Genomic DNA, 27,234 nt, shown 5'->3' with positions numbered 1-27,234 from the left:
TATGGGATAAAGACTAAAGATGCCGGGTGATCTGAGGCATGGAGCATGTGGGGAAAGGTGATTGGAAAATGGTGCCCTGACCCTGGTTCTGTAGGTGTAATTCAGTGTGGGCCTCTGTGTGTTCAAGATGTCATCCAGCAGCTCTTGGGAGGACTGTGATTCTATCCAGGGTTAACCTGCTCAGCTGGAACTAGACACAGCTGGACCCAAGCTCCTAGAAAACAACTCAGGCAGACACATTGTTTAGGCTACATGTTGCCTGGAGGACAAGCGAGACATTTGTACCAATGATAAAATGATCTTGATTAGTGAAGGAAGGTTACAGGTGAAATGGGCTTAGCTAATAATTACCCTGTTTCAGATATACGCGTAGAGTCTGTAATCTTGCTTGTGGGGATTGGTCCTTCAGAGAAAAACTTACTCAGGGGTCGAAGGTGGAAGTAGGAGGGCAGCCGAACTGGAAATGACTGAAATGCTCACCCATTAGAGATTGGTTAAATAAGTTATAGTTCACCCGTGCATGTGATGGAATACTATGCAGCCACTAAAAAGAATGCTGTGGACTGACATGAACTGACATATGTGTATATGGCATCTAGTAACCAGGGATGCTACGTAAAACCTACGGTGAACAAGACAGCCTTTCACAACCTGGTACATAGGAGAGAAAGGGGGAGAGAGAAAAGGATGGAGAAGGAGGAAGAAGGGGAGGAAAATATCTTGATTATACATATAAAAAATGAAGAGGTATATGCTGACTTACAGTGGGTATTTCTGGGTGGTGGGTTGCAGAGAACTTTGTATTTCTGAGTTAATTCTGTCATTGCTTAGAATTTTCTTTTACAGTGACCTTGTGTGATTTGAGTAACCAGAGGGAAAAAATTGGTTTTTAAAAAAGTTCCCCCTCTTCTGTGAGCAACATTTCAAGTGTGCAGGTGTGCCAAGAATGGAGGGAGGGAACTGCCAATATGTGTGCATGCAGAGATGCATAGGTGTACACACATTTGCTTGATTTACTCAAGGCAACTGAGACTTAGCAGGAGTGAAAACCAGGGCTGGTGTCAGCCACCTTAGCACAGCTTTCCTTGACCCTTTGAGTTCTTAAACGAGGAGGGTGGCAGAGAACAGCCATTGATAACACTGTCCTCACAAGGTCAGGAATATACAGATGATATCTTCATTTCTGTTCAAGGGAATATTGATAAACATTGGGTTCTCTTAGCCCACTAGCCTCTATGGCTTGCATGTGTGAATTAGAAGAGGGAAGCCCCTCTAGGCAGATTAATTAGGGAAAGCCACCTCTGCTAGATCCATGTAGCTTGGCAATCAAGTGTGTGTGTGGGGGTGTGTTCAGCCCTGCAGAAACAGGTGTCTTTGTGTAGTCTACATCCTGAGCAACTGCACATGGTGGCCCTGTCTCTTTGATATTAAATCCAACTCACCTTCACATCCTCGTCTGGGAGAAAAAGACAGTTATTGTCTGACCATCCCTGAGCAGTGTATCTCTGCCTGTCCTCCCTCTCCCTGAACTTGGAGAATGTTCACACTTCAACCCCCACTGCTCTGGAGGGTCACCAAACCAGGCTTGGAGTTCCTTGAACAGAGCAAAGAGGCATTAGCCCTGGGAAGGAAGCGCACCCCCCTGCCATGCTGGATTTGATTTTTGAACTCCTCACACCGAGTCCCGTCTTTGGTGCAGTGGAGCAGCCCCTGGACCACAGCAGCCTTCGGCAAATGGTGCTCAACCACTACACCACAAGAGAGTCTCGAAACAGGGACAGCATGCCTGAAAAAGGGGACGAGGTGAAGTCCAAGAGGAAGGTAACAGTCTGAGGCGGCTATGGCCATTCGTACATAACTAGAGAGAGTAAATGTTTTGTTCTGTAACCCCAGTGCCTCTTCCACACTCATTACTGAGAGACTGGGGCACTGGCAGCTCCCCAGGATGGGGTAGAGGAGCAAGAGGGTGGAGATCGAAAGCTGGCACAGGTGGCAAGAGTGGTGTGAGGTCACCGTGGCCCTTGACTACCCTTGAGATGGTACCCCCCGCATCACGGCTCACCAGGTGAAGTGTAGGGGCCCCATGGGAGCCAAAATACTGATTTCACGTCGTCGAACCACATAGGGTGCAGCAGACTCACCGGTGGGAACCGGGAGCCGTGGAGGCCCTGTGTCTGTATCTGTGCGTGGGAGGGTCGCATGGATGAGTGTATCACTGTAGAGCTGTGTCCAGGATGTCTTGTCCTGAAATACAAACTCCATTTGAGTGCCATGAGCTGGGGCCTCTCCTGGGCCTGGCCTTGTCTCTGCAGGAGCCCCAGGTCACAGGTTCTGGATGTGAGGGGGGCATGGGTCATCACAGGGTGTGGATCATGAAGGGTCATCATGGCATGGCATGGGGGTCCTGAGTCCCTGCCTCCCAGTTGGCTTGAAAGGAACCCCATTTCCCAGCAGGTGATGTCATTGGAGCAGACCCTGAGCTTCTCCTCTGGGGGGTTCTCTGTTATTGTTCTTGAACCTTAAAGACTCACTCCAGTTCTGGCTCCTCCAACCACCCAGACCCTCTCATTCCCTCTAGGTGACCCCAGTTGCCACTTTGATCCCAGCTTCAGCTCTTTGTTCCCAGTACATCTTTCTCTTTGGCTAGGTTCCAGGTTCTTGGGGTTCCCTTGAAAAATTAGACTACCTGACATCTACTCCCCCTTCCTCCTAAAATACATCTGGACTTTCCTTTGGGAATGGCCCCTCCTACCCTCAGGCCATGTAAGGTTTGGAAGGGACTGATTTCAACCCCTGTGTGAGGGTTGATCATACGAGCAAGTCTGCTAGTCAGAGTACTGCACCTGTTTCAGGGTTGGTTCAGGTATTGCATAGGCCCTGTTTTGGGATTTGTGTGGAGCTGGTGGGGAAAGAGAGAGAGAGAGAGAGAGAGAGAGAGAGAGAGAGAGAGAGAGAGAGAGAGAGAGAGGTGTCCTCTTTCCACTAGGATTGCTGAAGAGATAGACAAGAACCAGGAACTGCTGGTGACCACTGGACTACCAGCAGGGTCCCAAGTCCCTAAAGATCTGTTTTAAGTAAAGAGTCACTAAGATTCAGTAATAATGACAGCAGTGCTGTCCCTAACTCATATACTGCCTTCATGGGAACTAGCAAAGGGTCTTCTTTACTCAAGGACACACCATGAACAAATACACGACCTCCTTTTTATTTGAACACAGACTCTGGGTGAATTTCCATCTGCCAGCTGTGTGGTCATGTGGTAGCTCTAAGGCACTCAGGCTGCAAAGAAGATGGAGGTGGATAAATGAGGCAGCCACATGACCAACTGGCCAGGGTCGGGGGTGGTGCATTACTGGGCAAAATGAGAAGAGGGCAAGGATACCCCCATCTGCCCACCCAAAAGCAAGCCACTCTCTTAGTCCTTCTCTTCTCCGTGGGTGATGATGTGCACCAGGTTCTTATAGTCCAAGTTGCCAGTCACATCAGGGGGGAAGGCGGCAAACATCTGGTCAATCTGCAACGAACCAGCAAGACGTGCTGAGGATTTGGGGGGAAGGGCGGCCCAAGTGGAGAGGCAGCTGGGGCCTGGAGGATATGGGGTGCCATGGGCATCTCTCTCCCTGCCCTCCTGCTTCCTTGCCCTTCCTAGCTCTTCCCCAGGTGCTGACCCCAAGGGCCATCCTGCAGGGATGTTCCTAGGTACCCAGCCTGCAATGGGGAAAGCAGGGATTGCAAGCTCAATTGTGTGTGCAAAGAGGCAGGCAGGTTATGTAGGTGAGCACAGTGGGCCTGGTAGGGACCGTGGTTAAATGGAGACACAGTCTGTCTGCAGAGGTTGTAACTCCTCAGGGCCAGCCCTTGTGGCCACGTGGGCAAGGAGGTCAGACTCTGTGAGGAATTAGATTCTTTGAGGGAAATTGGAAATTTAAATTTTTTTATGTGTAATTTCTACATTAAAAAATTTTTTTAGTTTGTTTAGTTGCTAAGTTGTGTCTGACTCTTTTGCAACCCTATGCAGTGTGGCCCACCAGGCTCCTCTGTCTACGGGATTTCCCAGGCAAGAATATTGGAGTGGGTTACCATTTCCTTCTCCAGGGGATTTCCTGACTCAGGGATCAAACTCGAGTCTCCTGCATTGGCAGGATTCTTTACCATTGAGCCACCAGGAAGTCCTTAAAGAATATTGGCTAATTATTGTTTTTTTAATTTGGGGTTAATAATAGCTAACACATATTACCTTTTTCACGTACCAGCACTTTATACATTTGAACTCATTTAATCGTCATGTATACTATAAAGTAGATTCTATTATTGTCCCCACTATACAGATGAGGAAATTGAGGCACAGTGAGGTTAAGGAGCTTGTCCGAAGTCACGAAGATGGTGGGAGTTGAAAGGTAGGCTCTTTCAACTGCTTGAATTTTAAGGAGGAAATTCAAATAAAATTTTTAGTAAAATGTGAAACTTCACAGAATCAGGCCTGAGAGGCTACAAGGGAATATTTTAAATAGATTCATTAAGATTAATTAGCAATGTTGACAAGACAGTTGCTTGTTCATACAGGGCCTTTGATGAATTATTGATAGCAATAGTGCCCCTTCTTCCAGGCACATTACTGCCACCTGCCAGAAAGAGTCTTATGTTCTGATTTTTAGAAAATTATAGCAAGACACTTGACTGCCATCTGCTGGAAAAAACTTGCAACAAATAGATACTCTGCAGTATATATTACTAAGGGCATCCAGGAGGATTGTGCAGTGTACAACCTACACAACGATGCATGGTCACCCTGCATGACACCTTCAGTCCATCAGGAAATTGATGCTGTCACCGGGTCTCAATGTGTTATGAGGAAGGCAGGACCTGGAGTCAGACAGAGGTTTGGATCTAGGACCCGGCATTTCCCATTAGTGTTGTTCTTTTAAGCTAGTAACTTTGCCTCCCTGAGCCTCAGTTTCACCATCTGTAAAATGACCGTAGTGCTAGTCACTACCTCACAGGGTGATTGAGAGAATGAAATGAGGTAAGGGCTCAGTAAACGAGAGCAGATTCTCTCTCAGTGTGGGGTCAGGGCTATTTTATGTAAGAGAGTCTGGAGAGGCCGGTAACTGGGGTACAGAGGGTGTCTGAAGGGGGCCTGTTACCTCCTCTTTGGAAAACCTCTCCGCCTGCGTGGTCAGCATCTCCTTGACACTGCAGAGAGAGAAAAGCAGATATTGCCCTGGCTTTGTGGGGAGGGCTGTGGGGAGAAGCAAGGAACCCCCAGGTCCCCCTCCCACCACTCACATCCCACTCACTAATCAGCCTTGAGCACTCCTTTGCCTTCAGGGTCAAACACTTTGAACGCATTGAGAATGGTCTCCTCGGGGTCTGCTCCTGCAACAGAAAATGGGGTTGATGTGCTATGGGTGGCTAAGAATCTTGGGTAAGGAAGAAAGGCCTCACCACTTCTGAGCACCGAGCCTTGGTGTTTTGAAAGCGTGGGCTGAGAATCCAGTTATTTCTGGAGCAAACCCAAGGTCAGGCATGGATCTAGACTTAGAAAGATTGGGATTTGAATCCTGACTCCAGCATTTGTTAGCCGTGTAGCTTCAGGCAAGTGACTTTCCGTCTCTGAGTCTCAGTTCCCCTTCTGTAGACGAGGATAAGAAGAGAACCTACGTCTTAGACTAAGGTGATGCATATAATGCATTTATTTATTTATTTATTTATTTTTAGGAAATTTCCCCCTTTTTTTTTTCCATTTATTTTTATTAGTTGGAGGCTAATTACTTTACATCATTAGAGTAGTTTTGGTCATACATTAAAATGAATTGGCCATGGATTTACATGTATTCCCCATCCTGGTCCCCCCTCCCACCTCCCTCTCCACCCGATCCCTCTGGGTCTTCCCAGTGCACCAGGCCCGAGCACTTGTCTCATGCACCCAACCTGGGCTGGTGATCTGTTTCACCCTAGATAATATACATGTTTCAATGCTGTTCTCTTGAAACATCCCACCCTCGCCTTCTCCCAGAGTCCACAAGTCTGTTCTATACATCTGAGTCTCTTTTTCTGTTTTGCATATAGGGTTATCGTTACCATCTTTCTAAAGTCCATACATATGTGTTAGTATATTGTAATGGTCTTTATCTTTCTGGCTTACTTCACTCTGTATAATGGGCTCCAGTTTCATCCATCTCATTAGAACTGATTCAAATGAATTCTTTTTAATATAATGCATTTAAAGTGCTTTGTATGAGGTCTGGATTAAGGTAAACCTTGGAGCACTATTAACTGCTCTTTTTATTCTCTCCCTCACCTATGTTACATTGCCTTCATCTGCCAACTCTTGTATGTTCTCCTACTGCTTTTAATTGATGCCCAAAGATGAAGACACACAAAGACAGACACACATAGGTGCACAAACCAACACACACAGATATATACATATACAGACATAGATGAACAGAAATACACATGAACTTACCCTTAAGTTTCTCCCCAAACATTTGTAGGAACACAGTAAAGTTAATTGGACCTGGAGCCTCCTTGAGCATTTCATCAATTTCCTCATTTTTCACGTTCACACGCCCTAGAGCAGGAGACAGACACTCAGCGATTCTGAACTGGGACAGAAACAGCTGTCAGGACACTGGCATTTGTCCTTGTAATCCTACTTCAAGGAATCTTGTCTAGGAATAATCGGAGACAGAGTAGACGGGGCCAGAGATTCATGTGAGATGTTCTCAAAAGTGTTATTTATAATAACCAGACAACTGGAAACAACCCAAAGAGGGTTTAGTTATTTTTAAAACTGTGCTTTCAGGACCTGGAACATTTTATACAGATGTTTTAATGTTTTACTCAAATAAGAAATCCTCATAGTATAAAATTAGCCCTTCTCACTTGGAGGTGGGAGACACAGATCAGAATTCGAGGGAACTTTTTCAAATTATATCTGCTCTAACCCACACAGCCTTGGAGATTCTGATATACCTATCCTAGCCACTGTCACAAGCCCATATAGTATGTTTGTATAAATTAGAAAAAGCCACCCCTTATTAAGATAACTTATGTTTTAAATTAATAATCTACAGTGGCTACAAATGCAAATAGTACTCTATAATTGCTCAGTACAAAACCTGCCCAACTGTTCATGGAACTGAGTTCTGGGGGTAGGAATGGAGGAGGAGGTGACAGATTGGACACTTATATTTTGAAACAGTTCCATGTACTCATGATCACCCTACTGAGATGTTAAATTTTAAAAGCTGAATCCAAAATAGAATGAGTCTAACTAATAAGCATGCACACACACGAGATGCCTAGGAAAAAAATTAGAGGCTCAGATGTTAAGAGTGGAATATGCCCTAGTGGGCAACATTGTCTACTCCTTTATACGTCTCTGAATTTTCCAAGTTTTCTATTGTAAACTGCCATTGTATTCAAAACCACATAAAAATGATTTTAAAAGAAAAAGATACGTTAAGACACTCAAAGACTAAACACTTCTTTCCTATCCTCTGAAATTTGCCTTAAAGACCAATCTTGGTTGAGCTGTTTCAAAATGACAAGCTCTTGACCTTTTTGATAGCCCCACCTCCTGCCCTCATGGAGTGGGATAAGAAGACCTTCCTAGCTGGTGCTGGGTGGTGGTGCGGGGTGACGTACCAAGAGCAGCAAAGGTGTCCCTCAGGTCATTCTTGTCGATGAAACCGTCCCTGTTTTGATCCATGATGGTGAAGGCCTGCGAAAGGAAGGCGATTGTCTGGTAAGCCCGGGAGAAATTGTGGGGAGGAGTCCCAGAGATTGTGCCAAGGGCTTGGGGAAGTGGGATTCTGGGGTTTTCAAGGAGCATCGAGGGATATTAGGTGTTAGATCTGGAGTTACTACAGGACCCAGCAATTTCACGCCTCCGTGTATTCCCAAGAGAAATGACAACACGTAACCATACAAACACCTGTGTGTGAACGTCTACATCAGCACTATTCACAGTAGCTCCAAACTGATAAATGGATAAACAAATGTGGTCTCTCCCCACAGTGGAATGTCATTCAACGATAAAAAGGAAATTCTGACACATGCTACAACATGGATGAACCCTGAAACATGATACTAAGTGAAAGAAGCCAGACACAAAAGGCCACATAGGGTACGATTCCATTTCTATGAAGCATTCAGAACAGGCAAATCCTTAGAGACAGAAAATAGATTAGTGGTTGTCAGGGGCTGGGGGGAGGGGGGACTGGGGAGTGACTGCTGATGGGTATGAGGTTTCTTTTGGGGGCGATGAAGATGTTCTAAAATTAGATAAATGATGATGGTTGCAAAATGCTGTGACTATATTAAATAACCACTGAATTGTACACTTACTTTAAAAGGCAGAATACATGGTATGTGAATTATAACTTTATCAAGCTGTTGTTGAAAAAAAAATGAGTTAAAAACAAGTCTGCTCACCAACTCGCAAGCCCACATTATCTGTAAAATGAAGCCAGTGATCTTTTCCAGCTGGCTCTGAGGGAAACTCCAAGACCTTTGTGAATGCCCAGGTATTTTACCAATGACATATCATATCTGCATTTCTTGAGTTCTTTTAACAACTGGTTCCTGAAAGTATTTGCACCCCCAGGTCATGCCCCCAGCAGCTGATCTCATTCCAGAAGTTGGGACAGAGGGAGGGAGAAGGGAGGATGTAGTCTTCTCCGGGGAAGAGACCTATTTCAGGTTCAGATGTGACATTTCATCCCAGGAATTCCTCTCTCCCTGGCAGCCTGTGGGGTGTGATGTTCCTGTGATCTGAATGCTGGTGGGGACAGAAGGGGCAAGTCTTCATGTCCCATTGGAAGCCCCCAGTGGTTTCTCCTTTCATATAAAATACTGTGGCCTCTCCAGCTTGGCTTTAGTGTGTTTTCCTCTGAAGGGCCAGGTGAGAGAGTAGATAACTCAGTGTGAGCCATCAGGATGGCTGGAAAATTAATTCAGTGTATTCTGAGTCTGCAGCAGTGGTTTAATTTTACGTAATTGGTACTTAGGTTTGCTTACGAAGGCACATCCCCATAGACTGGGATAGGGTTTCAGACCCAGCTAGCAGTCAACAATTAAGACGGTAAAAATTAATATCTCAGATACTCTCAGATATCTCTCTGACTGGCAGAAATCATATTTGAGATGTTAACACCCAGTGTTGATGGAGATGTGGCAGGAAAGGCACCTTCTCCTCTTGGGGCTGATGGGAGTCAGAGTGAGCACAGGATTTCTGGAGGGCAGCTTGGACCAGTGGTTGTACTTGGTTTTAGTTCCTTTTGTAAAAAAAAAAAATGTCCCTTCGATCCAACTGTTCCGCTTTTAGGAATTTACCCCAAGGAAATAACCAGAGATACAAGCAAAGGGTGTTAATTATAATAGTAAAGCATTCTAAACATAACATCTAACCATAGGAGGCGATTTAAATAAATGATGGAAAATGTTGGTGCTGAATTGCTCAAGGAAAAATAACAGGTATAGATTAGTGTGCATAGAAGATGGTCACTTTGTTTAACAAATACGTGCATAACAAAAACCACTGGCAGGGCATATACCAAAATGTTAACTGATCATCTCTGGGTCATAGAATTATAAGTCAGGTCATTTTTATTCTTCATGCATTTCTGAAATTCATTCCTACATTTTCAACAAGACATAGGCTTTGTTTTGATGATCAGCAAAAGTTAATTTCTTTGTCATTCATACACATGTTCAGACCAAATTTGGGGTGTTTTGGGGAGGATAAAGACAAGCTAGGACTTCCTTGCTGGTCCAAGGGTTAAGACTCTGCACTTCCTTTGCAAGGGGTGTGAGTTCGATTCCTGGTTGGGGAACTGAGATACCACAGGTGGCATGGGACAGCCAACAACAACAGAATGAAAACAAAGACAGCGTAACTGAGAGGTCCTTGCAGGGAATATGGAATGAGGGAAAGGCTCTTTCTAGCATGTGGGAATCTCCACCCAGCTGCACCCACCTCCTTAAATTCCTGGATCTGGGTCTGTTCAAACATGGAGAACACATTGGAATTGGCTCCCTCTGCTCTCTTCTTGGCTTTCTTAGGTGACTAGAGGGTAAAAAAACACATCGGTTAAAAGAGTCGGAGGCTGGGAATTAGAAAACTAGGTCAGTTCCATCTCTGGGTAAGCCTCAGCCGCTCATCTGTGAAATGGGGGTATGGTGCCGACACTCATCTCAAAAGGGCGGTGCTGGAAAGATAAAAGGACATGGAATAAGACTCCCCCCCCAAAAAAAAAGACTTCCCAAAATCAGCCTGGTTCTGGCGGATTGTAAGACTGTGGGTCTTGCAGCAGCTCCTTTGCAAACTAGGGGAGGTAGAGGTGTGTCTCCAGGGATGGAGGCCAGGCTTTCGGATCAGCCCCAGCAGGACCCAGCTGCTTTTGTTCTGATGCATTTCACAAAAAGTTCAGTAATGCACAGAAGGAGAATTGATTGGAGGCGAAAAAAAAGTCAGGCTCACTAAACCATGAAGAATGCGAGATGAAATGACACATTTTCAGGGTGTTAAAACCCAACTGCTCTGTCCCCCTCGATTTCCCCCTGATCCAAATGGCAGCAACATCTCCTCTAAATGTTCTGTCCTTGCATCATGCAAACAGAGCGAGGGGAGTGAGTTAACATTTCCCCACCCGCTTCTGACTTGAGTTACAGCAAATGCTTGAACACTGCATATGTTATTGCATTTAGTCCTCATAACTGCTCTGTCAAGTGGATGCTATTATTACCATTGCCATTTTCCCGGGGAGGCAACCGAGGCTCAGAGAGGTTGGGTCGTTTACCCAAGGTCACACAGTCACAAAAAGGCAGAGCCAGTGTCGAACTAGGGCAGACTGCCTCCATAGTCTGTGGCCCTAACCACAGCCTCACACTGATCCTGATTTTGGGGGCTTCCTGCTTCCGAAGAGGGACACCTAACTAAACAACAGAGGGAGAGAGGTTTTAAATTTGCAAGTTCAAAAGGTGAAAACAAAAAGATTCTTTTCCCCAGCTGCCTGAACAAGAGAAAAGAATTACAATTTGATCCTTAAAAGCGTTCAATCCCATTTTGCAAGCCCTGGGAGTTATTGATTCCTCAAGAGGTCAGTAGACAAGCCATAAAAAAGCCAACTCTCTTATTTTGTTTTTGCGAGTCCCCGGGAGCTGCTGTTATTTGTGGCTTATCGGGGGCATTGATTGGGGTTCCTCTGTGTGCACGCAGCAAGCAGTGCTTTTTCCTCCAGGATCTGGGGCCCCGGAGAGCTGCCGTGGTCCCCCTCCCCTCTGGTCCTTTGCTTGTGGGTGGTGTCCCCTCCTTGCCACCCAGCATCACTTTCCTCCTCCGGGGGGCCCTCAGTACTCACCATGGCGGAAAGGACACAGCAGTGCTCCCCCAGAAGAATCCCACAGTCTGCCCGGCTCTCTTCAGCCTGGGAACAATAAATACCTCCTCCCTAAGTTTAAAAATAACCCCATGACCACTTTTGGCAGTGGTAGGTGAGGCGGACACCACCTAAGGCCCCCCCACCCCATGCCGTTCTTCTGAAGTAAGGGCAGCTCAGTCGCCACCCGGCGACACGTGGGGCCCAGAAAGGCATTCAAGGTTAAAGAGGCGGGCGGCTGGTGCACGGGGAGAGATGCTGCTCGCTTGTTGCAGCGCTCGGGCGGTCAGCACTTGTGCTTGTCAATTTTGAGGAGGAAAATGGCGGGGAGAGCAGACTTCAAAATTCTCTTACATTATCAGTCACAGGTCCCACCTCAGGGCCTTTGCACCTGTGGTTTCCTCTGCCTGGAATGCTTTTCCGTCTGACATCTGTGAACTTCCGTCCCTCACCTCCTTCAGGTCTTTGCTCACCTTCTCAATGAGACCTCCTCAGCACGCTATTTTAAAAATAACCCTTTAGGGACTTCCCTGGAGGGCCAGTGGTTAAGAATCCGCCTGGCAGTGCAGGGGACATGGGTCCGATCCCTGGTCAGGGAACCAAGATTCTGCATGCTGCAGAGCAACTAAGCCTGCTCGCAGCAACTACTGAACCCGTGGGCCACGGCCAGAGAGACAGAGTGCTCCCGTAACGCAAGAGTCTGCGTGCTGCGACGAAAGATCCTGCATGATGCAGCGAAGATCTCGAGTGCCACAACTAACCTGACGCAGCCAAATAAATATTTTTTAAAAACAGCCATTGAGCCCCTGCCCTGCAGAGCCCTTTCTCGGTTTGTGTTTCTCCCCAGCATTTACCACTTCCTGAAAGCCTGGCATGCTGCAGCCCTTGGTGTCACAAAGAGTCAGACACGACTGAGCTACTGGACAGCAACATACCGTGCAATTCCCTTATTTTGTTCACTCTCGGTGGGCCGCTCGGGAGGCCCTCACCACACTCTCCTCGGTCCAAGCTCTTGGCTGGCCAGCACACAGCAGCTGCTCAGCGAGTCTGTTAACTGGTTGAAGAAAGAACAGCTCTCATCAAGTGCCTGCTGTGTGCCAGGAACCGTGGATACGTTTTGTGCTCCTGTTTAAAATCTAATCACCCTGTGTGGGAGAGACCCCCTTGTTTTCTGTGTCCCCGTTTCACAGATGAGGAAGCTGAGGCTGAGAGGCAAAATGCGATGCCTGGGATCAGACAGAAGCTGGGAGTGGATCTGAGGCCCATTTGCTTCCAGAGTCCAGGCTCTTAAAGGGCCTTGGGAAAGGTGGTTTGCTGTCAGAACTCAAGGCACTGTGGTGGTTAATCTCTCAGGATGGTTTTCCTCCTGTGGCCTTGCAGGCAGCCTTGGGATCCAAGGAGTAAGAAGTGAGGGCTTGGAATAAAGTCTTGGCCTTGTTTAGTGGCTGTGGGTGATGGGCTTCAGAGTCCAAGAGGCAGAACATCTCCTCAGCTGCCCCAGTGGTTTTGAAAGAGTCAATGGCTGGGTGGGCGGTCACCCCCTCATGGAGCCCCGCTGCACACCAGGCGTGGGGCCAGTGTAGGGGAGACAGCTGCCTAGCAACAAACTGCATGCCCTCATGAAACTGTGCAAGGGGTAGATGGATGAAAAGAAACAAATGCCCAACCCAGAGAATTTCAAGTGGTGACAGATGCAACAGAGGGATGAAACAGAGATGGGCAGTGCCAGGCAGTAGTGCTGAGCAGAGATGGGGAGAGTGCTCCTGGCCCTGGGGACAGCAGGAGCCTCAGAGGAGGACAGATTGAGAATCTTGAGGAGCAGAAGGAGCTTGTGACTGGAGCTGACTGAGTGAGGGAGCCAGGGCACAAGTTGAGGCAACAGCAAGGTGTGTGAGCAGATCGCATGGTTTGGCCTTGGAATTTCATACCGGAAACAAGGGAAGTAGTAAGAGTTCCCCGGCAGGACACACTGTGTCGAACCAGCCCGTAGGCTGCCCATGCCAGGGGCAATCTGACTGGGAGCAAGGCCAGCAAATGAGATCCTATCAACCAAATCAATCTACCAATATGTACTTAGTTGCTCTGATGTGCTGAAACCTCTGTGGATATTGCTGGAGAAAATTGGAAAATCCTTGGCCCCCAGGAAAGAACAAGGTAGTAAAAGAAACAAGTAACACAGACTTTACTTTCCTTGTCAAAGGCCTGAGTAGGGATTGTTATAAAGTTTTCATTCAACCTTAGGCAATTTGAGGCGGTGGAGTGGAATGAGTGAGCCCTCAGGCTGGGAGGTCAGACAAAATTGGATTTGAACTGAGGGGGGCTCTGTGTGACCTCGGGCAAGTGGCTTTACCTCTCTGGGCACATAAAGTGGAAACGATAAAAAGACCTTCCTTCTGAGATTTTTCCAGAGTGAGTAACTATGAGGCCCAGGCAGGTCCTCAGTAAATGGCAGTGATCACTCAACTTCCTTTCTCAGGTAAAAAATAATTTCACTTTTGGGGGTGCAAACCCAAGAATCATTTATTGCCATGGCCAAAAAAACAAAAACAAAAACAAAAAAAGCGTAAGTTATTTCCTCTCTGCCGTTACACCTGGGTTAGAATTACCCAGGAGCTGATTCTAAAGAATCTTTAATAACAAAAAATGTATTTTCCTGTATGTGTGCAGGCACAGGTACACACACCTGAGTGGGCACATGCACCCACACCCATGCCTGCCCACATGGCCAAAACCCACCCATGCACTTGTGCACATGTACAGAGGCACACAATAACACACATCTGGGCACACTCTCACACACATGTACCTGCACGCAGACAGATCAAAAAGAGCTTTTCTGTCCAAGATTCTCTGACAACACCAGAACAGATGTTTCCTGAGCTAATAGGCACACCATGGATTTCCATTAAAACGCTTGTGTGAGCAGTCAGTAGCTATAAATGGCTAAACAAAAAGTTTGTTGCAGCCACAGTAGATGTGCAGAATGCATGGTAGGGGTAGAGAGTCCCTGGTTGAGGCCCTCCCAGAGGGCCATCTGTACAGCTGGACCCTCTAAGAACATATTTTATTCAACTGGGCCTTTGGGAGAAGGTGCTGAGGAGAGAGTTCTGGCTCTGTTAACTCAAGGTGGGTGGGTGGGGGGGCAGTCTCCGTCAGGGTGATAAGTTTCTCAGGGCCTCAGTTTCCTCATCTGGGAAATGGAGACCATAATAGTACACACACCTTCATAAGGCTGTTGGGAGGATTAAGTGAGATATGTGTCAGGAAAATCCTGGGAACATGGCACCTTGAGTAGGTTATGGCGCCATGTGGCCACCAGGACTTGTGCCCACAGGCTGTGTTAGACCTTAGGTTCTGTTGTTGGAGAACCAGATATCCCCTCTTGTCGATGAGCTGGACTGGCACTGGGGAATCCCCCAGAGCCCTGGGGGTGACAGTCAAGAAGACTTGGGGTTTGGATCTGTGTATATGTTCAGGGGTAGGATTCAGTCCCAACCTCAAGGGTATATCAGTGGAGGGAGCTTCATGAGTGGGCTGAAGCTTCTCTGTCCTTGAGGCTAGTGTGGGTAAGGCACCTTGCCTGAGAATGCAGCTCTACCAGGCCTGAGAGCTTTCCCCTGCTGATGGGATTCCTATGGTCAAGAAGTGTCCAGCAACCAGACCTAAGTTCCATGGAGCCAAAGAGAAAAATAACTGCCCACCTGAACAGAAGCCAGAGAGAAGAACATCGGGCAGAACAATCAGAAAATGAATCTAGTGGATTAGTTTCTTATTGCATCTATATAGATATTACCATAAACTTGGTGGCTTAAAAGAGCACCAGTTTATTCATCTCATGGTTCTAGATGTCAGAAATCAATTGAAAATGCAGGGCTAACATTCCTTCTGGAGGGTCTCAAGGAGAATCCATTCCTTGCCTTCTCCAGCTCCTAAGGCCTGCCCACACTCCTTGGCTCTTGGACACACACTCCAGACTCTTGGCTTCAACCTCTCTGATCCTTTTGCCTTCTTTCCATCTTCTGAGGACCCCCATGATTACGTTGGGCCCACCTGGATAATCTGATAGTCTCGGTGAGGGAATAATCTCCTCACTTCAGATTCTTCATCACCTCTGCAAAGTCCCCTTTTTCAGGGGCCCTTACTTGTAAGGTAACATACTCACACGTTACAGGGACACGGACATTTCCGAGGAGTTTACACTGCTCCCCACATCTAGTGAGAGCGCAAGGAAACAGAGCAACAGCTAAGTATTATTAATTACAACAATAAAACTTAAGTGTATTAAAATTCATGGAACTGTACATGAAAAAATGGTCAATTTTATCGAATGGTAATTTTAAAAATTACCCATTGACAATTTTAAAAGAAGGCATGAGGAGAGGAAAAAACAGAAGTAGTGCTTATGGATGTACATTGTTTTAAAGCAAGAATGATATCAACCCCAATTTCAAAGGACATGAATACTTAAATATTTATTGGTGCCTCACTTGGTGCAGGGTCCTGTTCTTAGGGCTTGATGTATGTCAGTAAAACTTTGGGTAAGGAGAGAGATGTACATACAAAGCTTCAGTTTGAGAAAAGTAGGAATTTATGGCCAACTGTCAATGGCATAATAGTCTTCTGTTTTGAAAATGAAGCAGTGTGTTAATTTGATTATTTTTTAAAACCCATGTATTGGCTTACTACATAAAACAAAAACTAAAACAAGCAGACCTACAGAAATGCCAGTGAAATCCCAAAATGACTTCCTGGACCTGATTTCTGAAATAAAAAACTTAACTAGATGAATTGTCAACAAGGAGGGTCATTGCAATCCATCTAGTGGTCTGGAGGATGACATGCAGAGAGTACCCTTGGAGGAAAATAAAGAGAAGCAAATGATACACATTCCAGAAGGAGGGGCCGAAAATAAACAAACAATTCAAGAAAATTTGGAGTAGGAAATGGCAACCTACTCAAGTATTCTTGCCTGGAAAATTGCACGGACAGTGGAGCCTGGAGAGTGGAGACTGGTGGACTACAGTCCATGGGGTTGCAAAGAGTCAGACGTGACCAAGCACACACAAGAAAATTGTCTTCAGCCGAGGAGAGGATGAAATCTGCAGATGGAAAGGACTCCCAAGCTCCATGCTGGATGGATGAGGGAAAAAATACACACCAAGGTATATCTTGGCAAAATTCACAAACTTGCGGGGTTAAGAGAAAATCTGACATATTTCTAGGCAGAAAGAATATAGCTCCTGTGGAAAAAATATAATTGGCATCAGACTTTTCTTTGGCAATGCTAGAAACAAGGAGCCAGAGAACAGGGGACTGCAGACCACAGACCCTCGGTCCTAGGAATTGGTCATCTGCCAGATTGAGGACAGGAGGAGTATTTGCTTTTGATTCTTGAGATGGCCTTGTGTGATTGCTCAGGGTTTTGGAATCCAATAAGCCAAGGTTTGAATTCAGGCCAGCTGTATTATTTCAGAAATTCTTTTTTTTCTCCTCTCTAAATCTCAGTTTCCTCATCTGTAAAATGGAGGTAACAATAGCATTGCCTCATAAGGTTGTCACGAGGATCAAACAGGATAGAGCATTTTGAGCCCTTGATAAACGTTAGCCACTGTGATTGTTTTGGGAGCACTTAGCTGATAGACCTGAGAACCCCCACTTGGGGCCAGAAAGTTTTTTACCTTTTCCTAGGCTTGGGAAATGTGGTCTAACCTGATGGAGGGAATCCTTGAAGGAAGGACAGTCCTTTTCCATTGACCGTTTGGAGCCTCGACATTGAGTGTCTCAGAGTCAAAGTCCCTATTTGAACTTGATCCAACACTTTTGTTTGGGTTGACTGTGTTTTCAGGGGCTTGGAATGAGGGGAGATGGGTAAAGGAGACATAAACCTGTGATTTCTACATTGCTGATCACTGCTTCTGATATTTTTCTAAGGTAAACATTAAGACTTTAAATTTCAAAACAGTGTGTGGGTAAACAGGTAAAATGAATCCCTGCTGTTAGGGATCAGAACAGTGGGAGTTCATAAGTGTAGGGGCCTCTGGGGTACCAGGTTTAGCAAAAAAATAAAAGCACGCCCTTGCATGCACGCACACACACACACACACACACAGAAGGCTTCCCTTATGGCTCAGTGGTAATGAATCCACCTGCAATTCTGGAGATGCAGGTTTGATCCCTGGGTCAGAAAGATCCCTTGGGGAAGGAAGTGGCAACCCGCTCCAGTAGTCTTGCCTGGGAAAATCCCATGGATAGAAGAGCCTGGCGGGCTACAGTCCATGGGGTCTTAAAAGAGTTGGACACAACCTAGCAACGAAACAACAACAATACACAGACACACACACACACACATGTATATAGTGAAGAAGGAAATGGCAACCCACTCCAGTATTCTTGCTTGGAAAATCCAATGGACCGAGGAGCCTGGCAGGCAACTGTCCATAGGGTCACAAAGAGTCAGACACAACTGAAGCGACTTAACATGTAAATGTAGACTCCCTAATTAAACTGAAATTTGAAGTAAACAGTGAATAATTGGGGATCTTTTGGGGCACCGGGAATGTGCTGTATCTTGATCTGGGTGCTGGTTGCACAAATGTGTTATGTTTGGGAAGATTTGTCGAGCTGCAATGTTATGATCTGTGCCCTTTTCTGTGTGCATGTCCATAAAAAGTTCAATTAGTACAATGTGAATGAATACATTCTTGCTATCAAATAGTTTGAAATGCTACAGAAATATTTGACCAAAAATCTTCCTTTCTGTTACTCCAGCTAAATCCTCCCCAGAGGAAACTGTGTGTGTGGCTTTTAGACTATACTTTTAATCCTTTGCTTTTTAAAAATCAAGATACACCTGTATCTCTTCAGTACCCAGTGAGGTGAGTTTTTCATATGTGTACACCCAGGTCAAGATCCAAAACACCCCAGCTCCCAAAGCCCTGTCCCAGTCAACACTCCTCAAAAATGACTTTTTTTTTTTTTTTTTTTTTTACCTTTAGCACCAGAGATTGGGCTTCCCTGGTAGCTCAGCTGTAAAGAATCTGCCTGCCAATGCATGTGACATGAGTTCGCTCCCCAGGTCGAGAAGATCCCCTGGAGAAGGAAATGGCAACCCGCTCCATTATTTTTGCCTGGAAAATCCCATGAACAGAGGAGCCTGGCAGGCTACATTGTCCAAGGGGTACAGTCCATCGGAAAAGAGACAGATACGACCTTGTGACTCAGAACACAACAATCGGAGATTAGTTCTGCTATTCTAGAACTTCAGGAAGTTCCTTCCAGGCTTTTTTAAAATAAAATTTTAACTTTAGGATTTATAGAAAATTTGCAGAGGTCCCAATCCCAGGGACAGGGGAGCCTGGTGGGCTGCCGTCTATGGGATCGCACAGAGTCGGACACGACTGAAGCGACTTAGCAGCAGCAGCAGCATGTCCCCCTCACTCAGTTTCCCCTAATGTTAATGTCTTACGTTGTCATTGGGACTTTGGTCAAAACGAGGAAACTGACGTTGGTACATTACTGTTGACTCAGCTCCAGACTCCATCTGGGTTTTTCTGGTTTTTCCACCAATGCCCTTGTTTCTGTTCCAGGATCTATTCCAGGATTGCATCTCAATTTTTCCCTGTCCCTTTCTCAGTGGTTCTCATTGGCACACACAGTTGTACTTTTTTGTATTAATATCATATCATGCACATACTAATATACTTTTTCACATGAATGATATCATCACACACCCACATACTCACACACACCAACCACCTGGACCTTTCTACTCCACGATGTGCCTCGAAACCTTTTGAAACGCCACCCACCCTCTCTGCACCCATGGGGATGAGATGCTTGTCCACCTGTCTGTGCCTGAGCGCGAGGCTGCAGGCAGAGCCAGGTCACGCAGCAGACTCACCTTATATACACTCAGAGCACCAGCTGAGCAGGGGTGCCAAGAATGAAACAAAGGAAAACCCGACGAACTTTTTTTGGGGAAAGGATTAGATATATTTTCAAAAAGGACTAAAATAGTCACCGCAGGGAAAATCAGAACATCGTGAGATGTTTTTACGCTGGTCTGACCGTTTGGTACTGTTTTTATCTTGCATTTCATATGAGGTAGTGGGAGTTAGCGTCTTTGCTGTTCTTGAGTCTTTTAAAGGTTTTCATCCAGTTCTGGCTAGGGGTATTTTTTAACTCATCCCCTTTGTAAGTACTTTTTCCTCTTTAGCTCCTGGAATTCAAGTCTAAGCCTTTATATTCCTTGTAAGGTGAAAAGGAAGCTCTTCTCTGTGTGGTTGTTTTATAAAACTCGTCAGTGGATCAAACGAATACATACATTAATATCAGTAAATGAAAGCATTAAATTTAAAGTGTTAAGCACATGAATATTTAGGACAAAACCTGGCATAGGAAAATGACATATATGTGCTCACCATGTTATCATTGAAAGCAAACTGGTCTAGCGGGTTGCCTTGCCTTGGGTGTAATACCTCTTTAAGGAGGGTGGTGAAGTCAGCCATCACCAATAGAACAAAGGCATACCAGGCCCTGCCAGCCCAAAGTCGGGTGGGTGATGGGCTCTGTCACCAAGTGATAGCCTATCTCCCCATGTCAGGGCCCCCAGGCGTCAGTGAGAGCCACCAGGTGGGGAAGTTGGCTTCTCCAGCAAGTCAGACCTGGGTAGACAGGTTCTGTGCCCAGCTGAGATGGGGCAGCTACAGTGAAGGGGCACCCTCTGTGTAGTGAGCGCAAGTTGGTCAAGCAGCCTCAGTTTCCTCATCTGTGACATGGGGATAATAGAGACCCTAATTTCCAAGTGTTGCAAGCATTCTTGTGAGGTTTGAATGAGTTAACTCATACTTGCAAAGTGCTGGAATGCTCTGGGCTCACAATAAGTGTTCAGTAATTGTCAGCTCTTTTCCCAGAGCACTGGAGGTCAGCCGTGTCCAGGGAGAGGGGAAAAAGAGGGGTAAAAGAGATAACAAGTTCAAACATGGATTTGTTTTCTTTTCTTTCACTCAACCAAACTCTCTGCTTATTAACGACCAGACCAAAATCTTCAGCCCTCTTGATTCTGTCCCACTGGCAAATAAGTCTGTTCTGCCCCTATCATGTCTTGCATATCATTTCTCCTAAATCTTGTCCTAGGTCTGGCATATGGTAGTAGATCCTGATTTGTTTGAGGCCCCTCTTCTCTTGCCTTACCACCTATGCGTTCTGTATATCCCCACTGTAGTACTTCCTGACATACCCAACTCTGATGATGACCTATATGTGTTTCAGAACTCTCAATGGCTCCCTGCTACTTGAGGAAGAAATCTTTGGTCCAATAGTTAAGATCTTTTACCATTTGAGCCTGACATACCAGAGTGGTACAATTATTGAAAGCTGGATTCCAGGTCAGCTCCTTTACTTCCTTTATTGTAGGGCTCTGGAAAAGTGACTTACCTACCCTGAACCGCAGATTCCTTACTTAGAAATGGGGGGAAACAGTAGAACTGACCTTGGAAGATTGTTTCAAAAGTAAAACTAGATCATTGAGATGCTAATGATAGCAACTAACATATAGTGTGTGCTTGCTCTGTGCCAGGTACTGTCCCAAGTACCATCCGCATAGTAACTCGTAGAATTCCTGTGAATGGCTTTTCCCAGAGTATGTGCACCATGAGTACGTGTGTGTGTGTGTGTGTGTGTGTGTGTGTGTGCAAAGGAGTTATTACTGGTTATCTTTCCAGCTCATTTCCTACTCCAGCCCCCACCTCACTCTTAGGCAGAGATACTGGGGGAAGGTGAGCTGTGACACTTGGACATGTTTGCGTTGTTGAAATGAAGCCTCCTGGTGGAGGAAAGACACATGAGGGGGAAGTGCTAGGTCTGGAGGGGACATTAAAGCCTGTGCTGGATTCTTGCGGGTGGATAATAAGGCCTGGAGAAAGCAGGCCTGCCCACCGTGACCACCTCCCAGCCACTGTCCCATGACCTCACCAAACTGAGGTCCCCAGAGAAATCAAATCATTATTGTCCTGCTTATCTAGAGCTCATGTGACAGGCACTGACCTAAGAGCTTTAACCATCATCTTATTTCATTCTCACAGCCCTGGGAGGAGAGTACTAGTATTAGGCCCATTTTCCAGATGAAGAAACTGAGGCTCAGAGAAGAGCAGTCACTCTCCAGGGTCTCACTGCTAGTGCCTGGCACATTTGAAGCCTGCATGTCAGACTCCACCACCACAGTTTTCCTCACCCTGCTATCCGATCTGCAGTCTCAGGGATCCAGGTCCCAGCTCTCACCACCCCGGGGAGCCTAGAGGTCAGACCCAGTCCCAGGCAGCCAGACAAGCCTCTGGTGGCTTTTCCTCTCCTGGTATTTTTAGCCCTCAGTCATCTGTCTTGCCTGCGTGGGGGGACCAAGGCACCCAGACAATTCCATTTTTACTAGTGCCCTTCAGATGCCCGTTGCCCACGCCTGCCCGCCCCGCAGGCTCAGCTGTCTCCATGGCATGCCTGGCATTCTGGGGGCATTGTTCCTTTCGGTGAGGCCCAGATTCCAGCAACAGCTGCTGCCCTGACCTTCCCCACAAGCCTTTCCACACTCCTCTGCCCGCCTGTCCAAGTCCCCTTTGTTGAAACCGTGGCATCATGACAGCCGAACTTGTCACTTATGCCCCACTCTGGAGCAGTATAAAGGCTGAGCTCCTGGCTCATTAGTCATCCGACCCAGGGTTCTTGGGTGAAGGACCTTTCAGCATGTCTTCAGCTCACAGGGCTCTGCAGGGCTGGGGCCCCTGCACCTTTCCCGCACAGCCATGGGTATTCACAGGGCTTTGATCCTGGAGAAGGATTCTTGAGCCTCAGCTCTTTCGATATTTGGGGCCAGGTAGTTTTTTTTTAATCGGATAGGGGCTGTCCTGTGCACGGCAGGACATTGAGCAGTGTCATCTACTCAGTAGATGCCAGGAGTAACCCCCTCCAAGATTGTGACAACCAGGAATGTCTCCAGATGCAGCCAATTCTTCCCTTGTGGGGGGAAATTATACCAGGCTTAGAACCACTGATCTTGAGAATTATTATGAGGATAGGAGAGATGGAGCTTTCCCAGGTGGCTCAGTGGTATGGAAGCTACCTGTCAATGCAGGAGACACAGGTTTGATCCCTGGGTCAGAAAGATCCCCTGGAGAAGGAAATGGCAACCCACTCTAGTATTCTCACCTGGGTAATTGCATGCGCAGAGGAGTCTTTTGGGCTATAGTCCATGTGGTCACAGAGTTGGGCATGACTCAGCAGCTAAACAACATCAGCAACAACACTGGGAGAGATGGGTTCTCTGCCAGTGAAGAGTATGCAGATGTCTAGGAATGCTGAAGTCCACCGATCCTCTGTCTTTCCTCCTGCTGTCTGCTGGCCTGGCTGTGGGGAAGGAGGGACACTTGGAGTCAAGTGGGAAGAATGCCACTTCTGCCGCTTACTGCCTGGATCCTGGAGGGCAAGTGGCTTTTCTTTGTGGAACCTCCCTTTTTGCATCTGTGAAATGGGTGGGTAAGAACACCAATCTCATGGGGCACTGTTCAGCTTGATTAAGATAATACTGAACAAAACACAACCTGGATTTTGCTTTCCAATGTCTTTCTAAATCCTATTTTCTGGGGTAACCTATGCCCGTCCTTGGATGAAAAGTTGAGTTTTTTGTGCATGGCTTTTCTGATCATTTTAGGTAAAAGACAGTCCTATGGTTACTTAATCCTAAAGACAATCTTACTTCAACATTTAGAATGTCTAACCCCAAATGGAAACCAGAATTCAAAACTTCTTCCGTGCATTCATGTCCAATCTTCTGTCTTCCCTTAGCTCAGGCCTGCAAGGTGTGCACAGCTGTCCTGATCAAACCCCTGTGACCACTCACCTGGACGACTCCAACAGCCTCCCTGTTTCCTGTCCTTGACCCTCCACAGGCTTGCCACCTGGCAGCGCGGGGAACCTTTTCGAAGCCGGTTATGTCCACTCATCCTTTTAAATTGTTGCTCACTCTCTTAGGACAAAGACTCTTTCATCTGTCCGGACCCTTCTTCCCTTCTCTCTTTATCTAGATCAGAGTTTCTCGGTGTCATGCATGGCCTTAGAACTTTCTTTCTGTCTCAGTTCTCTGAGGACACCTGCAAAGCAGGACTAGCAAATACATGGCACATGGCATGCATACACCACTTCCTAATCCAGTGCCCATGGCAGACAGTGCCAATCAATCACAGCACTCTCTCTCAGTGAGCCAGGATGGCCATGCTCAGTTGGAGATGGCAAGGGAGATGAACTGACACCCTCGACCTCTCTGCCATGGTTGGAGGTGGGGAATAGTGATGTCATCAGTACTATTGACATTTGGGGTTAGATAATTCTTTGTTGTTGGGGGCTGACCTGTGGGTTGGAAGATGTTGAGTAGCATCCCTGGCCTCTTCCCACTAGATACCACCCAGTCGTAATAATCAAAGACATTGCCAGATGGGACTTCCATGAGGGTCCAGTGGCTAAGACTCTATGCTCAAAATGCAAAGGGCCCCAGGTTCAATCCCTGGTCAGGGAACTAGATCCCACATGCCCCAAGTAAGAGTTGTCATGCTGCAACTAAAGATTATGCATACTGCAACAAAGATCAGAAATCTCACATGCTGTGACTAAGACCGAGCACGGTCAAATAAATAAATAGAGATACTTAAAAAGACATTGCCAGACATTGCCACATGGCCCCTAGGGGTGAATCCAAAATTGTCTCCATTAGAGAGCCACTGGTCTACCTAGCAGTTACTTATTCTTTAACTAACTTGTTCCTTCTTCCCCAGTGCCCCAGGTGAAGATCACTAGCACTGGAATCCTCTCTCCCTCACTTATCACAGTCACTTTTCACACTCCTCTGTCTGATTATTTGACAAGCACTGACCCTCTGCTTGGGGTGTAGCTCCACGACGTAGAGACGGTGTCTATCTTGCTGACCATCTTCCCGTGGCACTCAGCACAGTGCCTGGCACATAGTAGGCACTCAGTATTTGCTGAATGCTCTATTGCAGCATTCACTGCATTGGCTTATCATTCTGTTAGTCTCTCTCTTTCTCCAGAACCTTCCAGATCAGAAACCAGGATTCATTCATCTTTCCAGGGCCCTCAGTCCTGGCGCATAGTAGGTGATCACTGTAGACTTGTTCTATGGAACTGGATTCAAAAGGGACTGAGGATGGTCTTAGAGTGAGTCCAGAACACATATGTAAAAGGCCTGGACAGGCTTCCTGTGCAGTGTCTCTGGAGGCTGATGTCTGTGGTCCTCATGCCCATCCTGTCCAAGACTTCAGGCCAGGGACTTCCCTGGTGGTCCAGTGACTGAGACTCTAAGCTCTGAATGCAGGGGGCCCAGATTCAATCCCTGGTCAGGGAACTAGATTCCCACATGCTACAACTAAAAATCCTGCATGTTGTGGTGAAAAAAAATATATATATTTTTAAAAGAAAGACTTCAGAAAAAAAGAAAAAAAAGGAAGACTTCAGGTAAGGTGGGTCTCCTCTGGCTCACCAAGAGTATCACAGTGACAGGCATCAGAGGAATCTTACTTGAGTTGAGTGTGGATGTTGCTCTTTATCCCTTACCACCATCCATGTCAGAGGGGTTAAGGATCTCATGTATCAACTTCAATTGAGCATGACTATCCTGGCTTAATAAAAAAGAGTGCTGTGATTGATTAGCAATGTCTGCCTTGGGTGCTGGATTAGGAAGTTGTGTGTGCATGCTGCGTGCCCTGTATCTGCTATTCATCCTTTGTATGTATCCTCTGAGACAGAAAGAAGGTCCTTGAGTTACTTGTTACTTGAGGAGAATAGGAGAATTTGAGGGTGGGACACACAATGGAGCACTTCTGTTTCCCCAGGAAAAGTCAGACAGAGAAAGCTAAGTTTGCCCTCTTCTCTTGGGTGACTTTGGACAAGGGAAGAGGAGCCTGAGGGATTAAGGGGGAGTGTGTGCTAATATTTCTGTATCCCGGCCAGGGGTCAGGGCTTTTTACAAAGGACAAAAATAGACAGGAGAGCTGAGGAAGACAAAGGGGGACAGATCATGGAATCCACTCTGGAATGAAGGTGTGAGGCCAACAGGAGTCTCTGAAGTGAGTCATGGTTTTACAGAGGGAACAGGCCTCAGGGAAGGAAATGGTTCTGCCTGTAACAATGCCCAGAGACTGTCCTACGAGTGAACATGCAGGTATTAACACAAATGGAGAAAACCAGGTTGATCTTAGTTCTGAACAGATACCTGGGGCCCCTGGATGCACGAGGTATGCTGTGGGTTGCAGAAGGCCATTAGCAGGAGCTTAAACCATTGGAGGATTTATTTTGTCTTTGGTCAAATCCTGAACTTAAAGTTTTGTTAGCAAGAAAAAAGATGGCAAGTGATTTGGGGTAAGGCAGTGAGGAATGTCTGCTTACCACTCCTTCCAAAAAAGCTGAAATAATTTTTCCCCAAAATATATGCTGCTGCTGCTAAGTCACTTCAGTCGTGTCCTACTCTGTGCGACCCCATAGACGGCAGCCCACCAGGCTCCCCCATCCCTGGGATTCTCCAGGCAAGAACACTGGAGTGGGTTGCCATTTCCTTCTCCAATGCATGAAAGTGAAAAGTGAAGGTAAATTTGCTCAGTCGTGTCCGACTCTCAGCAACCTCATGGACTGCAGCCTACCAGGCTCCTCCGTCCCTGGGATTTTCCAGGCAAGAGTACTGGAGTGGGGTGCCATTGCCTTCTCTGCCAAAATATACAGTGGAATACAAAATATAGCAAAAATTTTCTATAGCTGAAGAATGAATCTAGTTAAAGAGGTTTCTAGGGATTTCCTTGGTGGTTTGGTGGCTTAGATTCCACGTTCTCAATTCAGGGGACCCAGGTTTGATCCCTGGTGCTGGGGGAAGGGAGAGTTAGGGAGTTTGGGGTGGACATATACACACAACTATATTTAAAATAGATAACTAACAAGGATCTACTGTATAGCATAGGGAACTCTGCTCAATGTTATGTGGCAGCCTGAATGGGAGGAGAATTTGGGGAAGAATGGAAATATGTATATGTTTGTGTATGGTGGAGTCCCTTTGCTAGTCACCTGAAACTATCACAACACTTATTCAGCTATACCCCAGTACAAAATAAAAAGTTAAAAAAAAAGAGTAAATATTAAAAATAAATAAAATAAAACAACGGTCCCATGTGCTACAACGCAGACCTGGTTCAGCCAAATAATACATAAATAAATATTTTTTAAAATTAGTGAAGGTGGTAAATTAAAAAAAAAAAGGTTTCTCAATTGCAGAACTTCTCAGAGCCTGTAACAATTACAATTGGTATTTTTTAAAATACTGACTACTTGCCAGGTACTGTATCAGTTGCTTTATTTTTATCTTATTAAGTTTTTATAATAACTCTATGGGACCAGAAAAGTTGAAACTAAAGAGGATGGCAGGGACTTTCCTGGTCATCCAGTGGTTAGGATCTGCACTTCCACTGCAGGGAAACAGGTTCAATCCCTGTTCAGGGAACTAATACCCCTGTTCTATGGTGCTGGGTGGGGGTGGATAAGAAGAAGAGGGCAGAGCCAGGGTTTGAAGCCAGGATTCTGATCCTAGACCACTCTGTGCTGTAGAGCAAACAGTTACTAAAATGAGCAAATTATTGTTCTCTGGGGAGGTATTTTGCCAAGGTTGAAAGACTGAGGCCCCCAGATGGCCTCTGACTATTGGCAGCAGAATTCAAATATAAGTATCTTGTTCTTGTGTGGATTTCCCCAAATCAAAGTCTATCCCATTACCCTTCTTTACCATATTCTCTTTCAGAGCACTTAGCAC

At 46.2% G+C, this 27,234-nt stretch overlaps 2 protein-coding genes across 5 annotated transcripts in view; one reads left to right on the top strand and one right to left on the bottom strand.

Moving 5' to 3' along the window:
• CCDC63 (coiled-coil domain containing 63) overlaps positions 1-19,744 on the top strand; it is a 67,194-nt gene extending 47,450 nt beyond the window's left edge. For 3 of the 4 annotated variants that reach the window (XM_020889996.2, XM_020889994.2, XM_020889993.2), the window contains one exon: positions 1,700-1,892. In XM_020889996.2, the coding sequence (XP_020745655.1) occupies positions 1,700-1,833 (134 nt within the window). In that variant the 3' untranslated portion in view covers positions 1,834-1,892. Of the gene's footprint in view, positions 1-1,699; positions 1,893-18,382 lie in introns of those variants that run through there. The other variant, XM_070475194.1, reaches the window with a different exon arrangement.
• MYL2 (myosin light chain 2) lies at positions 3,190-11,473 on the bottom strand. The gene is made up of 7 exons (XM_020889998.2): positions 11,370-11,473; positions 9,986-10,075; positions 7,654-7,729; positions 6,470-6,574; positions 5,298-5,376; positions 5,145-5,193; positions 3,190-3,514 (listed from the first exon to the last, which is right to left on the bottom strand). Exons 1-7 carry the CDS (start codon positions 11,370-11,372, stop codon positions 3,416-3,418), a joined length of 501 nt encoding a protein of 166 aa, XP_020745657.1. The 5' UTR covers positions 11,373-11,473; the 3' UTR covers positions 3,190-3,415.
• Positions 19,745-27,234: the final 7,490 nt, after the last annotated feature.

This window comes from Odocoileus virginianus, chromosome 12 (genome assembly GCF_023699985.2).
Source record: "Odocoileus virginianus isolate 20LAN1187 ecotype Illinois chromosome 12, Ovbor_1.2, whole genome shotgun sequence".
NCBI lineage: Eukaryota > Metazoa > Chordata > Mammalia > Artiodactyla > Cervidae > Odocoileus > Odocoileus virginianus.
This window is presented reverse-complemented; position numbering and strand designations above follow the sequence as displayed.